General features: G+C 34.7%; 1 protein-coding gene across 3 annotated transcripts; it reads right to left on the bottom strand.

The window, feature by feature from the left end:
- LOC18596471 (transcription factor TCP2) lies at positions 2345–15323 on the bottom strand. Of its 3 annotated transcripts, none has more exons than XM_007024968.2 (6): positions 15085–15323; positions 14849–14968; positions 14232–14449; positions 13952–14093; positions 11756–13595; positions 2345–2594 (listed from the first exon to the last, which is right to left on the bottom strand). In XM_007024968.2, exon 5 carries the CDS (start codon positions 13204–13206, stop codon positions 11800–11802), a length of 1407 nt encoding a protein of 468 aa, XP_007025030.2. In that variant the 5' UTR covers positions 13207–13595; positions 13952–14093; positions 14232–14449; positions 14849–14968; positions 15085–15323; the 3' UTR covers positions 2345–2594; positions 11756–11799. The 3 variants fall into 3 exon arrangements, with proteins under 3 accessions (XP_007025030.2, XP_017978880.1, XP_017978881.1); XM_018123391.1 differs by having other exon boundaries at positions 13952–14087; XM_018123392.1 differs by lacking the exon at positions 13952–14093.

Genomic DNA, 23098 nt, shown 5'->3' with positions numbered 1-23098 from the left:
TATATATATATATATATATATATATATATTATTTCTTTCTTTCTTCCTCATCCTATCCTTCCTTCATGTTTTTTATACACATATATCTCTGCATTGTTATTTGTTTTTTAATTTATGTTGGCAAAAGAACAAATTCTAAATGGAAAGCAAAGCCTTGACAGAATTGATGAAGATGTCATAGTGGGCTTAATCTATATATATATATTCCCCAATTAATGGACAAAGGCCTGGAAGTGGGGAAATTATCACATCAGAAACAGGTATGGCATATCACGGCCCACGTGCTCGTTTTTCAGCCGGCAGTGGTTGTGCTTTGTAAGGGAGGTAAAAGTAGTGGAAATCATCATAATTAACAATAAAAACACACTAAGGAAAACAATTCTCACGCGCATTGAAAATGCACACGTAATTTTATTTTATTTTGTAAAATAGTTGATAATTTATTCTATGATCAGTCCCTCCCTCACGCACCCCACTTTCTTTTCTGGAAACATATAATTATAAAGTGAGCATCACTTTGAATCACTGCTTCTCACTGAATTAGAGGTGGGTTCTTATTATTATACAGTGTGCCTCCTGATTTTCACCTTTTTCTCATACACGATCTCCCTCTCCTCCCCTCCTTGTAACATGTCCCTTTTACATGCAAAAGTCACACTCCATGTGTACAAATCCTTCAGCAAATGCTAAATAATGAGCTTTAGTCTCCACGATTCTTCTCATTTTTCATTAGCAAATCTACAAAAGAAATTAAGAGCTAGAATGGCACCTGGTCCTTTGTCACGTATAAAATAATTCTTTTTTCAAGCACTTTTGCTGCTTATGCAAAAGCAAGTTGCTTTAGCTCTTTCAAAAGCACGAAAAGAAATGCTACTTACCAAAGGCTTATCAAAAGGAAAAACAAAGACAAAAAAAAAGTATGTTGTTGAATGGGAGCTGTTTCGCCTGAAAGGCTGTTGTCAAATGCAATGAAATGGTAACATCGACAGCGTTTCTAGACAGGTCATGCTCGCTTCTTCAGCTTTTTAGGAAGTATTTCCTCATGTATTCTTATGTGCACAAGCGAGCATCAATCCTTGTCCAAAATGAAATTGCTTACCAGCTAAGTCTATAATCTTTCACAATCTCCTCAAAGAAGGTAAAAGTTCAATATACTAAAAATGGGTACCAAAAATATCAACTCAAACTCAATGAACCCAAAGAAAAAATTTGAGGGGTAAATTGAGAAAAAGATTTGGAAACGGTGAAAGGAGAACTGAAAAGTGAAAATAACCCTGTTTTGTTTTGTTTTTTTGCTCTTCATTTCATTGTTTACCGGTAGGTCATAATTGTGAAGTTTCGTATATCAAATGGAATGACAACAATTTTAGTAGTGACTGCTACTTGCTTTTATGAATTAAAGGAGACGTCACTTTCACGAGCGTAGGATTAAAGGAATTGGTACTTGAAAGAGGCCGAGCTAGTCGAAGCAAGAATCTATGGTCACTGCTCAGTGCTCACTGGGCTCACGTGAAATTCAGTAACTGCAATGATGGCAGCTCCCAATTTCAGTACAAGCTCATGTGATATCCAGTCGACCATAATGAATTATGACATATTATGGAGCTCAAACATTCAGAACTGCTATCAGATGGACATACATATATTGCATTAATTTAGCAGCTAAGAAAGCTGTTTCACAACCAGGGTAAGGGATGGACAGGTGGGGTTGCCTCTTAAATACAAGTATACGACAAATTTATGAAACGTCTAATTGTCATATATGAATATTTAATTCAATGATAAACACATGAATTTTCTGTTCAAAACATCAAAATCCATACTCTGCGCGTCAAATTCCTTACTTAAAAAACTCTAATCGTCTAAACGAGCAACATAGAGAATGGGCTTGTGGTTCAATAGGAAGACCCTGTGTTTGGGCTCGGGCTTAAGCCTGGGAAAATGGCTGCTCCCCAGCATCAACAAATGCCTAAGATGGTATTTTTGGCAACAATTATACTGCTTCCAAAGGGAAAAGTCATTCTTGGTAATTGGTATTGCTCTACAAGCAAGGAAAAAAGCTTGTACTTGATCTAATAACTGCATGTCCAATCTATCAACAGAAGCACAAATAACTCTTCTTATATACATACATAAAATCACCAAAACAGTTGTTAATGTCTTCAAGCATGTCTCCAAATGGGAGCTGCCATTTTGTGGCTAGCTACCACGAGAGAAATAAGGTTTTAATGTTTTGAAGAAACAAGTGTGAAGGAAGAACGGTTTGTGACTGCTGGCAGATTCATTGACAAGGCCACTTTTCTCAACGAATATATAAGGCAGTTTCATCAGAATAATTGTAAGATAAAGGTAAAAAAAAAGAATTAACTTCAATCGAATTGTTTTTTGTTATACTTGTTGGAAACACACAATGCTTTTTGCACGCATAGACAAATATATCCCAATACGCCAGTGCCAGCGGAATGACTTCAAAACGGATAAACCAGAAACACTAACAATTTTAGAAGCACAATAACAAAGGTATCACCCAATGCAAGGAAGGAAGGAATGCTTTCGCTCACAGCTTGCCACTGCTTCCTCCATCTTTGCTTTTCCTGCATCCAAAAATTTTGCACCAAAAGTTAGCATGCATGGTAGAAATAGGGAAGAGAAAGGAACTGCAAGGTGCTTGTGACACTGTTTCATTATCAGAAACTGGAGCTACTTGGCAAGGCGCAATCTTTGGACTGGAACCGTGAAAATAAACATGCATGATGTTCAATAAATTGGTAGTTTACATACATTGCTCTCTGCTCAACACCAAGCTTAATGCTTTGGCCATTTTATGACGTGAAGTGGAATCATAAGCTGAAATAAGATGGCTACATTTTGGATAGGTTAAATAGAATTTCATAAAGAATTGATACTATGACTTTCAACCAGTATTCCCTCTAAATAAACTACACTGAAATCAACATAGATTTCTATATATTCCTCCTTATCACAATCTTGCATTTATGCAGGTAAACAGTTTGCCTATGTAAAACATTTACAACTGCATTCAAAAAGGTAAGCTAAGCTAAGTGTGCATGAGAAAGACAGAGTGAAGTCAATATGTTTCTGGCAGTGTTTGTTCAATGGTGCCATTTCCATTTCTACATCGTCTGGTAGCCATTGTATGAGTTAAGTTTCCTTCCTCCCCAACAAACAAAGATAAGTTTCAGTCTCATAACCTTAAACCAGTTCTAGTTTCAATATGACCTCTTTCTATAGTTAATAGTCAATTGAGGGACTAATTGCAGCAAAACCATGGAGTTTGCAAACGATCTTGTGAAGGAAAGCACAAACAGATGAATAAATAAATAAAATCTTAGCATAAGCATAGGAACACGTACTGAAATTCCATTTCACTAATTGTCTTGGGGACTTACTACGCCTTGAATCCACATTGAAGTAAGGAGAAAATGAATAGAACAGTGTCAGCACTCAATGTATAAACCTAGCTATTGCATCAGCAGAGAGGAAAAAGGAAGACATAGACTTGCCTATTTCTTTCATCCCAAGTATTTCACATTTAACTCAAAGGGGCTGCTTTTTATTCCATTCCTCCACGCCAAACACACACCAGCACCTAAGAAAATTTAGAAATGAACTTGGGAAAACCTAGTTCACACTAAATAGGTGAAAGATGAAATAGTATACAAGTCCCCACTTCACTAGACAGTAAGATTCTTCAGTTTAACCACCCCCTTTGCAAAAGCAACTACTATCACCAATAAACTTCCTCTCTAAATCGAACAATCCACTCTTGGGATCTTTGCATAGCTGCAAACCATACAAAGAAAATTTACAGGAAAATATTAACCTTCTTGCCCCTTCAGAATTTTGCAAAATGGCTTGCCTTTCCTGTTCAATTTTTGCAGCAGTCTAAAGAATTACTGCACGCTCATTCTCAAGATAATTGATCCCCCAAAACATCTTCTGGCCTTTAATTGATACGCTAAATTTCGGAACGAAGCATATCATTCACCCAAACCAACCCACATAAGCCACTATGCTATGACTCTTTATACTCTCATGTAAAGTACAGGAAAATCATGCTTCAAAGTTTCCTCACTACACCTGACACACTTTTCCAAGAATAAATCCTTTGACCTCTTCAATATCATAGAGGGCATGTCTAACGGAATAAAACAGCACTTTCCACACGCCTACTTGCATAAGATGTCAACTGGTAAAGTACACTACTAACCTTGCACAACTTCCAAAGCTGCACAATGAAACGCTAAGCAACATGTCGCACAAAATTAGTTATTATAACTGTCAACTGTCTATTGCGTCCATACTCCTGCCTTTCCTCGAAAAGAAAAGGAACTTATACAATTAAAACTGGAATCCTGCCCATTTAGAGTAACAGAAAGCGGCTCGGACAATTAATTCAAATTTGAGTCCCCCTAGATGTAATAGTATACTTTACATCCAACTAACTCACATGATACCATTAAGATAACCAAGCAGCTAAGCAACACAAACAAGCAAAATATGAACTTGCCAAGTGACAAGTAAATAAATTAATTACGCATCAATAACAACAAAAATAAAGAGATTACATTAAATTTATGTGAATAATATTTCGACGTAAAAGAAAAAATCACAAGATAAGCTGATTATATGTCCACCATCAAAAAATTGATACGATATTCTTATTACAAATTTTTATCCAAACTTTGAAACCCACAATAATTTCAAACAATGTTAGAATTTTACCTCTTGAGATTGCGTTGTTAGATCAAACTACCAGGAGGCTGAACACATTAATTCTATGTAATTAATGCACTCCTAAATCACTTTAACAAACTCCTTCCAAATTACTGCTTGTCGAGTGTCAAAAATAGCCCTCCCTAGATGTTTAGTTTTTATCTCCTTCTCTTTTCCCTAGTGCCACAAAACAAGCTTGCAAAAGTCCCTTACAATTTTGACTATGATCAAGAGAAAAAGAAAGAAACCCTTGTTGCCAAGAATATTAAGGGCACAATCTTGGCCATTCAACAACGAAACCAAGTAACAGGCAAAGTTTACATCACATGAAAGCTAATTTGAACTGCCGTGGGGTTGGTTTCGCATGGCCACGGGCTCGACAATCTCCTTTCCAGTCTCATTAGGTGAAAATCCATTACACAACCTCTCACTTTGCAGTTCAACTTGTCCTAGGAGTCTACACTAAGTCACTGCATAATTCAAGCTTATTCTTGAGCAATATCTTAGTCAACATGTAATGAAATACCTACCTTTCAACAAAACACGTAATAAGGTCGGAGGAGGAGATTGTTGAGCACGTGACCCATATGGGTCCAATCCACTCGCATAATTTGACTTTCACATCACTTGGAATGTTTCCTTTGTGTGGCCAATCACATCAAATTACCAACGTTCTCGGTAATTTCTTTCTTTTTCTTATTCATAATCGCACTTGTAAGATTTTTGACACAATCTTAGCCACCAAAACACAAAACCAAGTAACAACCAAACCCTCATCACGTGAAAGTCAATTTGAAATGCCATAAGCTGGATCAACATGAACCATGTGCCCAACGATCTCCCTTCCCATCCCATTAAGAGGAGATGCATCACACAACCTCTCACTTTGAAGTTCACTTTGGCCAAGGAATTTAACTCACCCAAAATTTAATGCATAACTCAAGCTTCTTCCTATAAGGCATTTTAGTCAATTTCTATAACGACTCAAGTCCAAACACTACTAAGTAAATAACTTTTCGAGTCTTAAGATGGGATATGGTATCACAATTTCACTTACTCCAATACTTGATGTCTTCATCAAGACCACACATCACAATTCACTCCACAAGATTAAGATCTCACCAATGTAATGTGCAAGCCCACATTAAGCTGGCACATACTTTGATATCAATTGTAAGGACTTGGGTCCAAACACCACTAATCCAAGAACTTTTCAAGCTTAAAACCATACCACCTTAAAAATCTTAAGCTCCAATCATTAATAATGATTGATTTAAATTTTTGTATAAGTCTTAAAAATTACATTCACATCTTATTTGAGATGAGGTATCACAAGATGTCGATAGTATTTTTATTTATGATGAATCTTCTCCTAAACGGCATTAGAGAGAGACTTGGCATTTGGTCCATGTGGATCCAACCTGAATGAAATCCCTTGTTTCTTTTTGTGTCCCATTAGTGCCTTGTTTATATTATCATGTCAAATATCCTACAACCTTGTTAATTGGATGAAACACGCCAAGTAACGACATGCAATAGGGTTGTAGTAGGGTAATAGAAGTTATTCTTTTAGGGTAAAATGAGGACTAAATACTCGTGGTGACCTAAGAAGAGTTTCCTCCCAACCCTGCTCAAATGAGGACTATATGATGAGTAACAGTCACAAGAAGAGGGTGAAGGCTCACCTTCAACCTCTTTTCTTTGGAAATTTCTATTGCAATTGCAAGCTGAGCAAATCAACACTTCAATGCTACCTTCCTCTCCGCCAACCATGAACTCATCATAGCCATTGGTGTAAGTGAAATGTTGCTATGGATGAGCTGGGGTGGATTCAAGAATTTCTCTAAGTGGTGTCATAATTAAAGTGAAGTTTGTCCAGACGAGCTGTTTTGAGAAAGTGAAAAACGCATCTAAGGACCGAGAAAAAGAAGCATCACTACGGATCTCAAAAGACTTGAATTTTTAGAAAGCGTAGTTTAAGTTTGGACATTTTTAATAAAATCTTAAATTATAAAAGGAAATTTTTTTATCTTTCCAGGTAGTACTCAAGTATTAGTATATAGATTATTTTTTGATAAATCTACTTTGACTTGGAATCTTTGACCCACCCCCATAAAATTGTAAAAAACTTGGTGAGTTCATTAGTATGATTAATTACATAAAACTCTAGTATAAATAATATAACAAGAAGAAAACTTTTACCCTTCAATGAATAGGTGGTGTCGTGACACTACTTTTTTGCATGTAGGTCGACCCATGCTGGATGACCTAGTGCAAGTGAAATGTTGCAATAATAATAACAATAAAGAGTTATATTTTTTTTGTTTAGTAATAAATAAATGTGAATGTTGTTGCAGTGAAATGTTTGATTTTTTTTTTTTGAAAAGTTATGATGTTCATTACTATACTAAATTTGAAAAAAAATTGCCAACTTGCGGTGGCAAATGTTGCAACTCTACATAGGCCTTCAAAACTTTGCCAATACTACGTGCAATATATCCCAAATATACAAAACCGATCCCATCCAGTTGTGTGCAGGAACATATCCCCAACGATAACAACCCCAAACCCTAAAGCAGAAACTTATCCCAAACATGATATCATATTTGGAAGTAATACTGAAAAAATAGGGATTGTCAGGAGAGGTTTTGGATAGCTGTTGATAATTAACACCACTCAAAAATAAAGACTTGAAACTTTGTAACATTTTTTGAAAGAACCTTTTGGTGCTGGAAATGGAATTTCTAAGTATTTTTGGCACCAACTACTCTTTTAACTTTGATGACTAGGGGTAAGTAGTAAAGATTTTGTTGTTTTCTTCTTTACAAGTTGCAACAAAGATTCAAAGGAGAATAATTCGTTTCACTATTTGTTTGGCTTCTTTTCTTTGGTGATGGTGATCAGTGAAGATGTCTTCATGCAAATAAGAGCGGAAGAGAATGTGTCATTCAATCAAGGTTCTTAAACTTAAAACAATAGAAAAAGGAAAGGTCATTTCTCTCTTTGGGTCCCAATCCCATCCGGCTGCAACTATTGCACATTGTTACCTAATGAGCTTTATCCAATCACAAATCACAGGACACTTGGCATGATGATATAAACATGACACCAATGAAGGCACAAAAAAAGAGTAGAAGATTTCCATTTGGTCCAACCCCACTTCTATCTAAACTTGCCTTTCATGTGACTTGATTTGTTTCATTTGGGTGTCCAAGATTAAATATTCTTGGCAACAAAAAAGGTTTCTTTCTCTTCTCCAACAACCAAAATTGCTAAGGTCTTTTGGGCAAAAGTAGTACGTGGTACAAAGAAGAAGAAAAAGAGAATTAAACTCCTAGAAAAGAGGAATCTTGGTGCACGTCAAGCAATAATTTGGAATGTGTTTCCATCATCATTTTCTTTTAAAATGTATCAGTAGTTAATTATCGACAGTTTGTATCAGAAAGTGGGACTTTCCCAATGGTACAAAGTGTTTGGACAAACTTGAGAATGTACCCTTGATAAGTGTCGAACGTTAGTTATAACCCTATTATAACTAATCCTCTGTTCGAATCAACACCAAATTTAGTAGGAGGGTCAACATAAACATTGACTTCTCGAATGGTATGCACCAAAATAATATCTCCAATAAATTTTCACAAGCTATTAATTCATTAAAGATGAGTCATTTATTCCATGACCTAAGCTTTTCATCACACTTAGGAAATTGCTACCTTGGAATCAAATTGAATAATTAGACTTTGAATATTAACCCAAGATGAAAAGAAAAAAGTTGGAAGTGTATTCTTAATAGTCATCAATTTTGCAAAATTAAAGTCTTGTAATCCAATGACACAGAGTCATTAGAATCTCTTTAACACTTCTCCACATTCCGTAGGGCTTGATTTATCTCTAATTGATCCGTCTACATTGAATTTAAGTTATTCTCAACTCGACAGAAGGTCCATTAAAGCTAGAATTCCATGGTTCAATCGCATTATCCAAGGTTAAATACTCTAGCTATGGAAAAAGCATTTGATTAGTCTTCACATAATGTGCCTTGACTAGCATCTAACTTTGATAACATAATGGGGAGATTTTATATTGCATAAGTTAACTCCATTGACCCTAAGAGTGACTTCAGCTAGCGCTTGTGAAGTTTGGACGCTTTTTTATTTTAAATGAATTATTAATCTCTTGCTACTCTTGAACTTATTAAGTTATTAACTGAAAATCAAATTCAAAAGTAGATGATAACAAGCAATCCCTCTCCTTTTATAGTTTTTCATATATTAGGAGTCTTGAGCATAAGCTATGTGCAATATGTAGGACAAATATTATGCTCCTAACACATGTAAAGTTAATGACTTTCCTAATAGATGTCAAGAATAATAGATGTTAAGAGAATGAATACCAGTAATAGAATTCAAGAACTTTTGATTGATTATGTATATCTGAAATGCTTCTTACATAGACTCATTCCATTCTACCCCAGAAACAATGATACAAGTATTTCTCCATATGATTTTCTATTTTTTTGCTGTCACAATATTTTCGAAGTTATGGGGTAAGCTAGCATTTTATTTTATTTTATTTATTTATTTTTTTTGGTTCTATTGCATGTAACACCAAGGAAAGGGGCTAATTAACTATGATTCCATTTCAATTGTTTGAATTTTCAGCTTTGCTGCTGTGACTCAGACAATAATGGAACTACTACTACTAGTTTAAGCAAACTTGTTTTGCATAATGCATTGAGCTATGGCTGCACAAAATGTTCATGTTTCTAATTACAACACCCACATATGTACATACAATTCAGTAAAGCTTCTGCTAAAAATATTAAGCTAGTAGAATGTGAAATATATACCTAAAACCACATGCTAATTTGGAAGAAAGTCTTTCTCTGAAACAAAAAAAAAAGGAAGAAGAAAACCTTGTTCAGCCTTATTCAAAAGCTACAAAACACAACACACAAATGCCTAAGACCAAAAGAGCTTTTATGGTCTTCTTCCATTTCAAGAAAGTGCATCACTTTGTTTCTTTTCCCTTGGAAAATATAGCCAAATCAATAGAATGTGAACATCTAAAACATCAAGAAGATGATGCATGTAAGATAAATCAATAACCTCAAGTTCCTAATCTCAATCTAAAGTCTTACTATTTTCCTTTATAGCCTCAAAAATTGAAAAAGAAACAACCCTAGCTAGCACTCTAAGTTACCCTTGTAAAGACAACTTTTAAATTTGAGTGGAATGTGTTCTCAAAAGAAGTAATCCTTTTTTCTTTCTTGGTCAAGGAAATTCTTGAATAAAGTTAAGAATGGTGGAAGCAATTTAAGGGATTCATCTGAATAAAGATTTTAAAATAGAAAACTTGGCATATTTTTACTGCTAGTAGTAATTTCTAATTTCCTTTATCCATAGTTACTAGCATAGAATTTTTATTTTTTTTATTTTTTTTGTAATATCCACTACAAGTATGAGTGAGATTGTATTGTTTTAGTGCTATTAATTGTGGGAACTAAAACTATATAAACTTGCTGGGAAGAGCATGTTGTGGACATAAGCTGTAATAGCTAAATTATCTTACCTTTTATGTCCATCACCATTCTCATTTCTGTCCTCTACCATAAACCTGATACTAGAATAGGAAGCATTTTACATTTTATTTCAACAATTTTCACTCCTAAATCTTTAGCGGTCTATTATAAAGTAAGTGTAGAGATAAACAGTAATAGACACATAGAAGTAGGGAAAAGGAGTGACTCTTAGTCTTTTATATGTACCACATACATTCCCTAAACTCAAACATTTTACTTGATGATGAATTTCAGCTTCTGTTACAATTCTTTATCTGCAGAATTTCTTAATTAGCTTCAATAGAAACTTATTTACAAATTTCTTTATCAGGTGAGATTTTCTTTTCTAGTAGTACAATTTATCATTGTTTTCTTATGTTGATCCGTTTTTTTTTTTTTTTTTTTTGGGGGGGGGGGGCCTAAAAGAAAGTTTTTGGTAATTGATTTCTGTCATTAAACTTTTTGGTCATTATTAATTTTGATTTGACAGTAGATCTTACAAATTTAATTAGACCTTAGAGTAAAGATGTATTTTGGATATCAAGTGAAGCATAATTATCATTTTGCAACTTGAAATTCAAGCTTACTGTTTTAATTGAATTCAAACTACAGATAATTTCTGTCTGTTTGTCACTGTTTTAGTACTAAGTTTTACTGTAAGAACAGTGACAGCTCATTTAGAACAATATAAAATTAAAATCTGCATTCATCCTTTCTAAACATAGAAAAACACTTACCTTGGAGGCAGCCATTGTTTCTTGAAGTTTGAGAGCTCGAGGTCTTACGTGCATGGATTTTTTCCATTTTTCCAGATCTAATTTACTCCTAATCATCTAGACAATTTAACAACTCAAAAACCTGACAGTTAGCTGATCCGTTGCCATGTGGTTGCTGTTGAGGCAAAAATAAATTAAGGTTCTGAAGCTATACCAAAGTCACACGTATTTCAAAAGTAAACTTTAATTGTTCTATTCAGTGCCCAGCAAGGTTTAGCCACCAAGAAACTAACACCTGGCATGGACTCGCAGATGTTAGGGAGAAGGGAACCAGGAAGAGAACAAGCAAGGGGACAACCAGCCGATCCTTATTCACAGCAATCCATGCAGGAATCATAAAAGGACAATAAAATACGTAACACCCACAAAAAAAAAAAGGCCCCATTGGCAGACTTCTTTATGCATACCAAGAAAGTGAAGCGATTCATGGTACTATGCACAAGCACAACACGTAAATCCAAAAAAGCAAGCTAAAACAAATACAAAAAGCAACTGTTACACATCAGCAAATGAGAGGGAAAATGAAAAATAACCCTTGTCAAGAGTGCAGCTATAGAGCTAAACAAGCACAAAAATAGAGACCCTAATTAATAAAACTAAAGCTAATGTAAGGAAATAGATTCGAATGGCAAATGCTAGTAGTAGAGAACTTCAATTAAATGAGGTTGTTTGTTCAGCTTACCAGAGAAAAGATGGTGCCTAGAGGAGACGTTTTCAGGAAACTGATTAGTTCTTTCCTTTTCCCTTCTGGTCTGAGCTCCTGCTTCCATCCCCATAGCAGAGCTGCAAGCGGCCATCTAATCCAGCTGGGAACTGATGGTGGTGATGATTCTCCACTGGTGGTGTACCAATGTAGAAGGGTGATGATCCGTCTATAGAAGAAAACCTCTGGAGGAGGTGAGGCGAAAAAGACGGAGAATTGGACTGAAGGGTCCCCCTATTGAAACCAGCAAGGCCGGAAGAGATTGTGAAGTTAAGGTTGTAGTCACCCCCTGGCCCCGGCTGTGTTGTTGCCACCGGGATCAGATGATCAGGATTTGGAACAAACGAAAAATGCTGCAACTCTTGATGATTTTCACCCGACACATTGAATGGTGATATTGATATTGATTGTGGCAAAGAGTTTCCTAGTTGGATTTGTCCTGGAAATCCTGAAGAATGATGACTTCTTGAAGAAGAAGATGGTGCAAGGAGCCCCGAGGTAAAGTAATCCATTGGAGTTCCAGGCCACTGCCTGGCAGTATTAGCCTTGTGGAAAAAATCAGGCTCCCCATTGGGGTTTTGATGTGCTGAAGCTGTAGGACTAGCATTATTGTTGCCAACACTGCCAATACCACCGGTAAGTAACTCAGTGAAGGAAGAGTTTTGAGAAATAGGGTTCACATTTTGGTGATGTGCAATGCGGGACTCCTGCTCTTTCTCCTTTTCTTTAGCTGCTCTTTCCCTGGCTCGTTCCCGGGCCTTTACACGGATCTCAGACCTTGAAAGGGATAAACCCGAGTTTCTGCTAGTCTCGGACGTGCTACTGCAAGCTGATTTGGACAAAGAAAGGTGTTGACTTTGATTTTGTTGGTAATTGTTTGGATCACCATCCAGCTCTACTTCAGCTGAGTCAAACCCTTGTTCATTTCCCCCACTTGCCCTTTTCTCATCACTCAATTGCTTTGGTGTATCAGGAAATGAACTGTTAAGTGAAGGAAGCTCCGCAATTGCATCAGAAGCAGCTTTAATTAGCCACTCTACAGCTTTACTAGGCTGATCATAGCCCAATCGATCTTGTAGATCATAAAATTGTATAGCTGTGGTGACAGATAACCTTACCCTCCTGTCTCTTAACCCTTTTGAAGTCCAAACCTTGCTGTGACGATCTTTGCCACCCGAGGCTCGAGAAACCCTAATAATTCTTGAAGAATGATGCCAACCTCGAAGCCGATTAGTACCAGCAGTGTCAGCTCCACCACCACCACCACCTCCTCCTCCTCCATTGGCACCGGCCCTTTTGTTCAGTTCTCCGTCTTCTTCATCATCAGGGTAGTTGTCACTAACTTTCTGACCTATCTTGCTTGAGTCATTTCTTCCATTTCCAACTCTTGAGAACTTACAGGCTTGTGTCTGAATCTCCTCCACCTCCATACCACTTTCATTCCTTTCTTCACAAACCAAGAACGCAAAACCTCCCCCCACAACAACCCCCCTACCTTTTTCTTCTTTTATTTTTTTCCTTTTTTGTTTGTTGCACTTCTAAAGAGGAAGAGAGAAAATCTGAAGTTTTGGAGTAATGTTAGAAGGAGTAAGAAGAGGAGGAGATGGTGGTGGTGTGAGGGAAGAAGTGAAGGTGGGGTTGAGATGTCCTATGCATTGATGACGATTACACAGAGAGTACTTTGGCTATATAGTGATAAAAGGCCTTTTTTTACGCTTTGATATATCACGGTCTAAGTCAGGAGACTACCCTCTCTCTCTCTCGTTCAACCTTTTTGCAGTGCTTTCAAAAGCAAAGCCTGAAAAATGGCAGCCACAGCCTGCAAAGAAAAGTAAAAAAAATTAAAAATAAAATTAGATAAGGTAAAAGCATCTGATGCTTCAAATATACGTACAATATACATTTGACAAACTGCTTTTTGTTACAAGTTTTAAGTTTAACCGCACAGATAAAACTTAGAGTAGTGGTAAGTAGTAACTCATTGGACATTGCAACACAACAGCTAAGGCCTGCCTGAGATCCTAAGAGAGATCTGACTTCTGCTATATCGGTTGTTATATGCGCTTAAGGGGCTAAAAGACCTTATAAAAACCTAAAATCTTTTTGAAGACTTTAAGCCCTTAACAAAAGTTGAAAATAGAAAGCTCCTTGCATGTGGTATAGCCTGCTCTATACCTTGAATCTGAGACACTCTCTTTTCTGCTTCACAAGTAAGCTAAAGAAAGCAGTATTCGCCGATCTGAGCCAACCCTTTTTCTTTCTTTCCTTTCTTCCTTCTCTTCCTTCACTTATTTAAAGCTTTTCCTTGCAGCTGACCCTAAAAATGGCAGACACCACCACCACTATTTAGCTTAAAAAAGGACTAGTAAATGGCAAACCCCATTAATAAATAAGCTGTTTCTGAAATTGCCAACAAAGAATAAAAGCAAAACAAAAAATAAAATTTTTTGCTCACTTTGAACAATGTTGGCTGTTGTTACAGGTGTCGAGTTCTCAGACAATGAATAGGGGTACTTGTTATTTTTATTCTCTCTCTCTTTCTTTCCCTTCACTGATTGAAGTGAAGCAGATCTTTATAGACCATGGTACAACTTAGAATCCAAAGCCACACAGATCTGCAACTCTTCACAGCTAGCTACTTTGAAGAAGCTTCAGCTCTAAACAGATCAGTACCTGCAACAACAACAACAAAATACCAAGACGAATAGAAACTCCTGAGTAATTATAGTAATTAGCTTCTCAATAAATGTCAACTGTATTATCAATTCCCATCTCCAATTAAATCCTCATACAAAAGCTAAAGCCTTTTGTACCTGTAATTTTCAGCTCATTTAAAAAGATAGCAACTTTAGATCAGCTCCTGAATCTCAAAACAAGCAAAGAAAAAAAAAGAAAGAAAGATTTCATTTTTATACATAGGACAATTTTCCAAAAACACAAGCTTTACAAATCAAAGTCCATTTTCGCTTCAAAAAAAAAAACGAAAGAGAAAATTAACAAAGTTTAATAAACACCCAAAGTAACAAAATTGCTATATCTAGAGAGAGAAGGAGACAGAAAGAAAGAAAGAACCTTGGAGTAGAATTTCTTTGGGCTTCCAACTAATAAAAAAAATGGGGTAGCTAGCTTCTTTGGCTTTCTCTTTTTTGTTCTTTATATTTTTCCCTTAGTCTCACATCTCCTTTAAGCTCCCTACAAAGTTGTGAAACAAAAAAAGGAATAGATAAAAAACTAAACTTTCATTAGTACCCAAGCTCTTGAATTCACTTGAATTTTCATACAAAGAAATTTATTGCACAAAAACTTACAGCTAAGCTAGGGTTGAGCAGTTTGGTAAGAGAGACCTCAGACAAAAAGAGAGAAAAAAAATCCCAGAAAATGGGAATTGGTAAGGTAAGAAAAAGAAGAAGATATTTGGCAGTGGGGGTTGCTGTGTATATGAGGTTTAAAGTGAAGAAGAGAAAAATAAGAGAAAGAGAACAACAAAGGCTTTCATTTCATCCCCATTCGAGCAAATCACCGGGCTTATCGGGAAAGGACGGACACTGCGCCGTTCCAATCTTTAATATGTGTCCTTCCTCTCCACACTTTGCCCCTTTTCCCTCCTTCATTTTACTCATTTGCCATTCCCTTCATTCTTTTCCATTTTATAAATTTATTTATTTTATTATTATTACATACTTCATTTTTTTTTCTCCCTTTATTTTCCTTTAATTACATAAATTTCTTACACTATTTAAGTAACAACAATGAATTGTGAAATTCAAATAAAAATGATAATTAATTTTAAAACCATAATGTCTCCTCTCATATTAAAAAGATATAATAAAATACAATACCACATGCTTTTCAAAAAAAAAACAAACAATACCACATGTTGATATTGAGAAGTTTGAGAATTGAAGAATACTTTTCATCATCTTAATTTTATTTTTTTTCTCACTATATTAACACATCATTGGGGTACAGGGTTCTTGGATAACTCTGTGTTATCAACATCAATTTTATTTTTCTTTTTTTTTTTTGTAAGGTTTATATCTAACCCACCTTTTATTTCTCTTATTTCGTTTTTCTTTTTGATGATGACAACAATAAATTTTCTATTTATGAATTGAAAGGTGAAACAGAAGTTGCAATATGAATTTTTGTCTTTTGCAAAGGCTCTTTCTTCACCATATACATTTGATTTAATATATTTATATATAAATTGGCTGAGACACCATTGATGAGGCAATAACCTATCTCCCATTAAGATTTTCAGTGTTAAAAGCAAATTAAGGAGGAATACGTACCAATAAATTGATGGCTTGCCTTTGTTAATTACTTTCATTTTTGTTTTTCTTTTGAGAAAGTCTATACTTGTAAACTGTCTAAATATATAGACATTGATAATTGTTTGAACATTAGTTTTAGATATATATAGCATTGCTTCCTTCTTGTAACCAACAATAAAAAAAAAAAGAGGTGAATCACATATAAAGATAAGTAGCAATTTGTTTTAAGAGTCTCAAAATGTTGAGGGCAGGCACTGCAGTTTTGGTTTGATGGTATCTCTAAATATTTCTCACTTATTTCAATGTCAAGAGTCATTATACAAACAGCCATAAATCTTCTCCTTCACCTAAACACAACTAATTTTCATAAAAGCAAAAAAAAAAAAAATAGAGAGAAAAGAAGCACAGATAATCTTATATGCCAATGAGATATGTTTTTTTTTAGATGAATTCCATGCTATTGTTTTTATCTCTTGAAAAAAATTGAAATAGGAATATCAAAGGAGAAGAAAGTGAAGAATTGAAACTTAATCAAAAAAAAAAAAATCCTTTATCGTGTACCTAACCATGAACATGATAATGTGCATGTTTAGTTGCTTTTTTCTTTTTTATTATTATTTTTAACCCTTTAAACACACAGCAGAAATTCATTGCATGGAAAACCATGCAGTATTACTCATGATGAAGGCCATGCCTGATAATATAGAAAAATAAGTTTCAAATATACCATTAAATTACTGATTTAGTGCAGTGAAAGATGAATAATGCATCAACTAAGTTAAGAAGATAACATATGGATCGATCGTCACACATCAAACACATATGCATCTTCTCCGATTTAGAAGCCTTCGAAATTGCATGATTTACCCTAGTAGAAATCTATGAATGATGGACGATCATCTATGAAAGTCTTAGGTACAGTTATAAAAACACTTGCATATTGATTAATTATCTTCACCGTCTTTGACTGATCAAAATTGAATTCAGCGCCGTAGGAATTAAATTTCCAAGTATATCATATATTTTGGCCAACCCCAACAATACAAATTAAGTATACGTGGACTGTGAACCGTGAACTGATGAGAAGTATGAACTGCAGATATATATCTCAGCTGTCAACTCTGCATATACAGTAACTATGTACCCACAGACTTTGCTTTTAATTTCCCCAGCGATTATCTGATATCCTTCAGTAAAGCCTGAATTTAACTGCTTTCTCTGAAAAAATAAATTCCTAGTCGTGTATGCTCCCTCACCTTATTTTTGGCAATTCCAAATGACAAGTCAATTTCTTATTCCCAAAAGGAAACCGATAGGACCTTCTGAGGAATCAAAAGATAATAAAAGAGACTGACGAGATTTACAAAAAAAAAAAACAGAAACCAGCCGGTTCTTTCAAGAGATTTGCAGATTTGCTTGCAGGTTTCCCATGGCATCACAGTTTTCAGAGAGAGGACACATGAAAACAATTGTTTGCAGATAAGTAAGAGTTATAGTCAGATTAAATATCATGCTTCAACTTTGGTACAAGGTCGAATTGAAGGTCATAAAAAATTGCCACCACATTCAAATTATGCAGATATACTTAGATATGTAGCTCGCATATATATAACTCTCATTATTGTGTGCGATAAGGCTGTTTGAGACAGACAAATTATTAACGCACAACTGGAAAGGGGGGAATATACCTTGCCCAACCAATATAATTAAGGCAAAATTTTTTCTTTTGAAAGAATTAAGGCGAATATTTGATCCCTGGTTCTTCCTTCTGGCTAAGATTTAAGTTTGAGGCTTGGCTTTTTCCGTGCTTTAAATGAAAGTTGATGTCAGAAAATACAAAATGCTGGTGGAAAATTAAAAGCTGTACTCTACAAACGATTAAATGGGTGATATTATTTATTAAAATTTTCTGAACTTTCTTAATTATAATCTTACCAGTGTTATTCGCCATGTCTAATTGAATCTCAACTAGAGTTAAAATGGTGTTGGGGTGGAAATCTGGGTATTTAGTTTAATATTTGACATAAAATGAGAGATAGTTCTGAATTTATTCGTGAAGATATACATTTGTCGACATGTGATACAAAGCATACCTCAAAAGCTTTCTACAAAGTGTCAATTTTTGTTATAAAACAATTAAATATATTCGGTGTATACAAATATCTTTTTTAGTTAATACTTACTCATTTACTCAAGTGATCTGTCTGTTTAATTTTTCAATACAATTTTAATGTTTTATTAATTATTTTCATTGAAACTTTCATGAATTTCTTCTAAAAACTCTACTCACGCCTCATCGTTAATATTCACAAATAAAAAAGCAAAAAAAAAAAATCACTCAAATGGATGGAAAAATATTAGACAACTTTGGTTGGTAAAGATTGGGGTTCTGATTTTGGCACCTAATTCCTTTTTGGGAGGGGATGTTTCTATGTTGGTCGTAATTCATCCATTCCCACTTGGTTGGAAACTTTTTTCTCAATTTTCCTTTAACAAAATTTGCCTTTGCCTAGTGAAAAAATAAAGTTAAACTATGCCAAGGTGACCCAAATTCAAACAACTTAGTATCAACAAAGCTAAAACAAAAATAAAATAAATAAATGTAGGGCCAAAATAGCATATTACCTAGTTTTAAAATCATAAAATAAAAATAAAAATATATTAATTAATAATTAGAACCTTGAAACCCTAATTGACTGTTGTGATGGTCGTATTAGTAATTATGATAAGACTCAGGGATTAATGTTTAGGATAATGGAAAGTAGAGCAGCACAAAGCTAAGCTTCCTAAAGCTTATGTAAAAATAAAAGGTCTTCTTCCCCCCACTACCCCAAATGTCGACTTGCGAACTTCACTCACTGTCCCAACTAACCAAAAACTTTTAACAAAAAAAGAGATGTTTTTGTGGGTCACTTAAAAAGCCTCTTAAACATTTTGAAAGCAAAGATTTGAGGGCATTAAGGATTTAATTAATGTGATTAAACCTATCTGTCCGTACCAGTAATGATGCGACTCTTTTGCCTCCAACTCTTTATATGTTAATAATAATAATAATAAGGAAGGTAAGCAATTTTGATGGGTCATGGAAGCAGGCAAAACCCACTATGATCCCTTTGCTGGCAAACAAAATAGCAGCAGCATGGGAGACCAGTTGATCCAGGCACCCCAACATTTTTCTGTCTGGGCACCTCTGGGTTGGAAACTATATATTTTGGCTTTTTTTTAATGTAAAATATGAATGATCATGTGAATATATACAAGTGGATCCGTATATCAATAAAAATGATTGATTTATATGAAAGAAAAACGTATATATGCAATAGAAACTGATTATCATACAAGCTAAAAGCATTAGTGGGGACGAACTTATGTCTTAGGTGCAATTTTAATTGGAAAATTTGTCAATTTAGTATCCAAACTTTCTAGCTTTGTGCAACACGATGGATCAAATTATTAATAGAATTAATAATTTATAATATATCAATACATTCAATGACCTGGCATATGCTAATGAATGATAATACATATGTAAGCACTTACGTATATATGTTTAAATAAGCATAAAGATATACATTTCCTAAATGAGGTTTTTAACAAAAAGAGGTTGAAACTTTAAGATCATCTGTTAAAATTTCATTATGTATGAATTTAATCTAAATTAAAGTCTCTCCAAATTTATGATGGTTTGTTGATTCATTTTCTTTATTCAATCGTTCATTTATTATCATAATAATTATGTCATAAATACATATCTATTTTATTAATTGTACTTTTTATTTATATAAATGTGTGTGTAACCTTAAAAAAGAAAAAAAATTCACTCAATGGCGATAGTAATAAGTCTATTAATCAACGTAAATTAAATTAATTAAGTTGTATAATCATGTTATATAAGATGATTAAACAAATTTTCAATTCGAGGACTACATTAGACATTGATATAAGTATTTATTAACATTTTCGTTAACAGTAGATTGTCCTTCGTCTCTTTCAGAGTCAATCTCAGTTCTATTTGAAGCAAAAATAAAAGTAAACGATTGTGTTGATTCACCATTTTAAAGGAAAAAGATGGATCTTTCATTTGTTCTCTATATATATAATTAAAAAAGGGAAATTGTTTTGTTTTGGGCCTTCTTTTCGTGTTTAATTAAGGCTTCCTTTCGTAATTTAATTTTACACCTTAAGACTTATATATTATCTATATTATACTTTATGTGTTTGGTTTATTATAAACAAATAACTAGATAAAAAGAAATATTATCTCACACATGCATGATATATGGGCACAACATGCTTGTACAGTCTGTTAATATTTCAAAAAGTTAATGTCAATTTAAGGTTAAAAAATAGAAAAAAACAAAAAAAAGGGTTCTCTAGCAGATATATTGGACTCCCACTTGGACTAAAGAATGCTAGCTGAAGAAGTTAACCTGTCTCGTCTTTTTCTCTGTACCCTTCATTTCTCCTCATTGACCTTTTCAAGATCGTAATTTGGAATCTAAGGAACAATTAATACACGTACCAGCTCTTGATTTTGGCAACGAAATGGTACTTATAAAAGCTAAGAGAAACCAGCCAAGTTGGATTGAGATCATTTTGTATCATCTGAAACTCTCATTTGGACAATAGACGTACAAATGATTATCCAACTTTCTTCCATGTTGAAGCTCTGGTGATGATTAAGCTATGGGATCCCATTTTAAATCTCCTTTTATGGAACCAATTATGTTAACATTTTTCCTAATTGTACTGATTTGTTAGCTTTTGTATATCTTATATACGTAATTTCCATGGAAGGGAAGATCCCATGATGGAAAAGGAATGTGAAATTGGCAATCCTTTGTGCTGGAGTTTGGTCTTGTATTAGTGATACATGAATCAAACAGGATAATTAAAAACCCCATAAAGTTGAAACCAACCAACCAACCACAAAATGGATCCTCTAAAAGGTGAAGAAACTTTTGAGTTAGCTTAGGGTGAATGCTCCAAAAACTTGAAAGTGCATAAAAATCGATAGTGGGATAGAAAATCCTCAAACCAAAAGCCACACATATTGTATCCAACTAAGGCAAAAGATGATGGCCTCCATTATTTCTGTACTGAGTACGACCCCAGGTCCATTTTACTATCTTGTTTTTCCATATAAAAATGAGTAGGGCATGGAAGTTGGCTAAGCAAAGGACACAGAGGAGCCAGCACATGCGCTAGAGTTCAAAAATAAATAGATTTTTTTAGTCTTATTTTAAGGCCAAAGGATTTGTGAGGGAGATTAAGGGAAAAGAGGAAATGATGGTCGTGGCCTTGTACCATGATTCTTATCCAAATCATAGTAATGTCTCCCCTTACGACCCCCAAATACCAAAAACAAATCTGAAAAGAAAAAAAAAACATCTCCTGTTACCATATAAAGGCAAAAAACTCTAACCCAAAGGCGTGTTCTCGCAATCCAACGTTCAATCACTTGCCGGTTAAAAAGAAGCCAAGCCTTAATGTAATCACCCGTTCTGCCCCACTTCCTCTAATCTAACATTAAACTAAACAAAAATTACAAAAGAGAAGCGAATAAAATGGGTGAGTAGACAGTAGTACTCTACAACTACCATCATGAAAAATGGCAAAATCAGAAATAAAAAATTTAAGAAAAAGTTCCGTGTAGTTTTGAGTTGTTCTATGCAAAGAAAGAGAGGGGGAGGGGGGCAAGTGGGTCGTGGTGATGACAGAGTTTTTTCGTGACAGGCTCGAGAGAGAGGAGTGAGGCAAAGGCACGTGTCATGGTCTGAAGGGAAAGAGAGGGCGTGTAATCTATCAATGCGTTGGCTGACTTCTCGATGAGAGAAAGAGAGGATATTTTTGATGAGAGTCTCTCCACTCTCCAGACCATAGCACGTGTCATGGTCTTCGTGAAGGGGAAAGCCAAAAAATAAAAAACAAAAATAAATATCAAGAAGGAAAAGCTAACTGTAAGCAGTAATTGAGAGCTTTCTTTCTGTCAGCAATTTTCAGCCCCCATGAAATGAAATCATTATTTCACTTCTTACTGTTGCTTTTGTACTACCCAGTCTTTCTTTCATTTCCTTTTTCTTTTTTTTGTCCTGTGTACTTGTCCCCCGCAATGGCCATTTTCATTTGCCTTTACTTCATTTGTAACGTACCCACTCCCCTCCTGCCAGCCTTTCTCATTTTCATTTTGACTTTCACTTTCAATCTCTGTGAATTCTTTTTCTGGGGTTTTCTTTTTTTTCTTCCTTCTTTCTTTTTGAGTACTTGTTTGTTTTTGCTCATCTGAGTTGGTGTTGGGAAATTACGGAATTGTCTCTAAAGAATTGCCCAAGATCTAACCCAATCAATAGAATAAAAAAAGAAAGAAATCAAGCACACCACAATAACACAAGAATTTACGTGGTTCGGTCTTTTGATGACCTACGTTCACGGGCACAACAATAGAGAAAGATTCACTAAGAGAAAAAATCAGGAGATTACAAGAAACAGTCTCAAACTCATAACCCCTATCCCACGTACACCTAAATCACTCTCTCTAAATCTAGGTGATTATTATTCTTTAACCCATAGGGTCCTTTTATAGTATCAAATACAATAACCTTATACTAATATAATTAGGAATCTTATCCTAATAGAATTAGGAATTGTTATTCTAATCTAACTAGATTTAAAGACTATCTTAACAAGGTATACTAATTTAATTAGAATTAAACAATCCTAATTAAAACACAATTCAAGACTATCCTAACAAATCTCCACCTTAGGCTTGAATTTACCAAGCTCCACCTTACGAACCAATCTCTGTCAACACCGCCAATGCCCCAAAGGGCCTCAAGCACTACGAACACCGATCAAGTCCAAGCAATGCTTGAACTTTATTCCAGAAACTGACTTAGTTAGCATATTTACCGGATTTTCTTCTGTAGCTATTTTCTTTACTACAATCTCACCTTTAGAAATAATCTCTCGAACGAAGTTACACTTTACTTGGATGTGTTTGGTTCTCTCATGAAACATCTGATTTTTAGTCAAATGTATAGCACTTTGA

This window comes from Theobroma cacao, chromosome 6 (assembly GCF_000208745.1).
Source record: "Theobroma cacao cultivar B97-61/B2 chromosome 6, Criollo_cocoa_genome_V2, whole genome shotgun sequence".
In the NCBI taxonomy this organism is placed as follows: Eukaryota; Viridiplantae; Streptophyta; class Magnoliopsida; order Malvales; family Malvaceae; genus Theobroma; species Theobroma cacao.
The sequence above is the reverse complement of the archived record's forward strand: the minus strand, read 5'-3'. Positions and strand labels throughout refer to the sequence as shown.

Coding starts and splice junctions, on each gene's coding strand:
- LOC18596471 (XM_007024968.2), bottom strand. CDS start 13,206: ATGGAGGTGGAGGAGATTCAGACACAAGCCTGTAAGTTCTCAAGAGTT.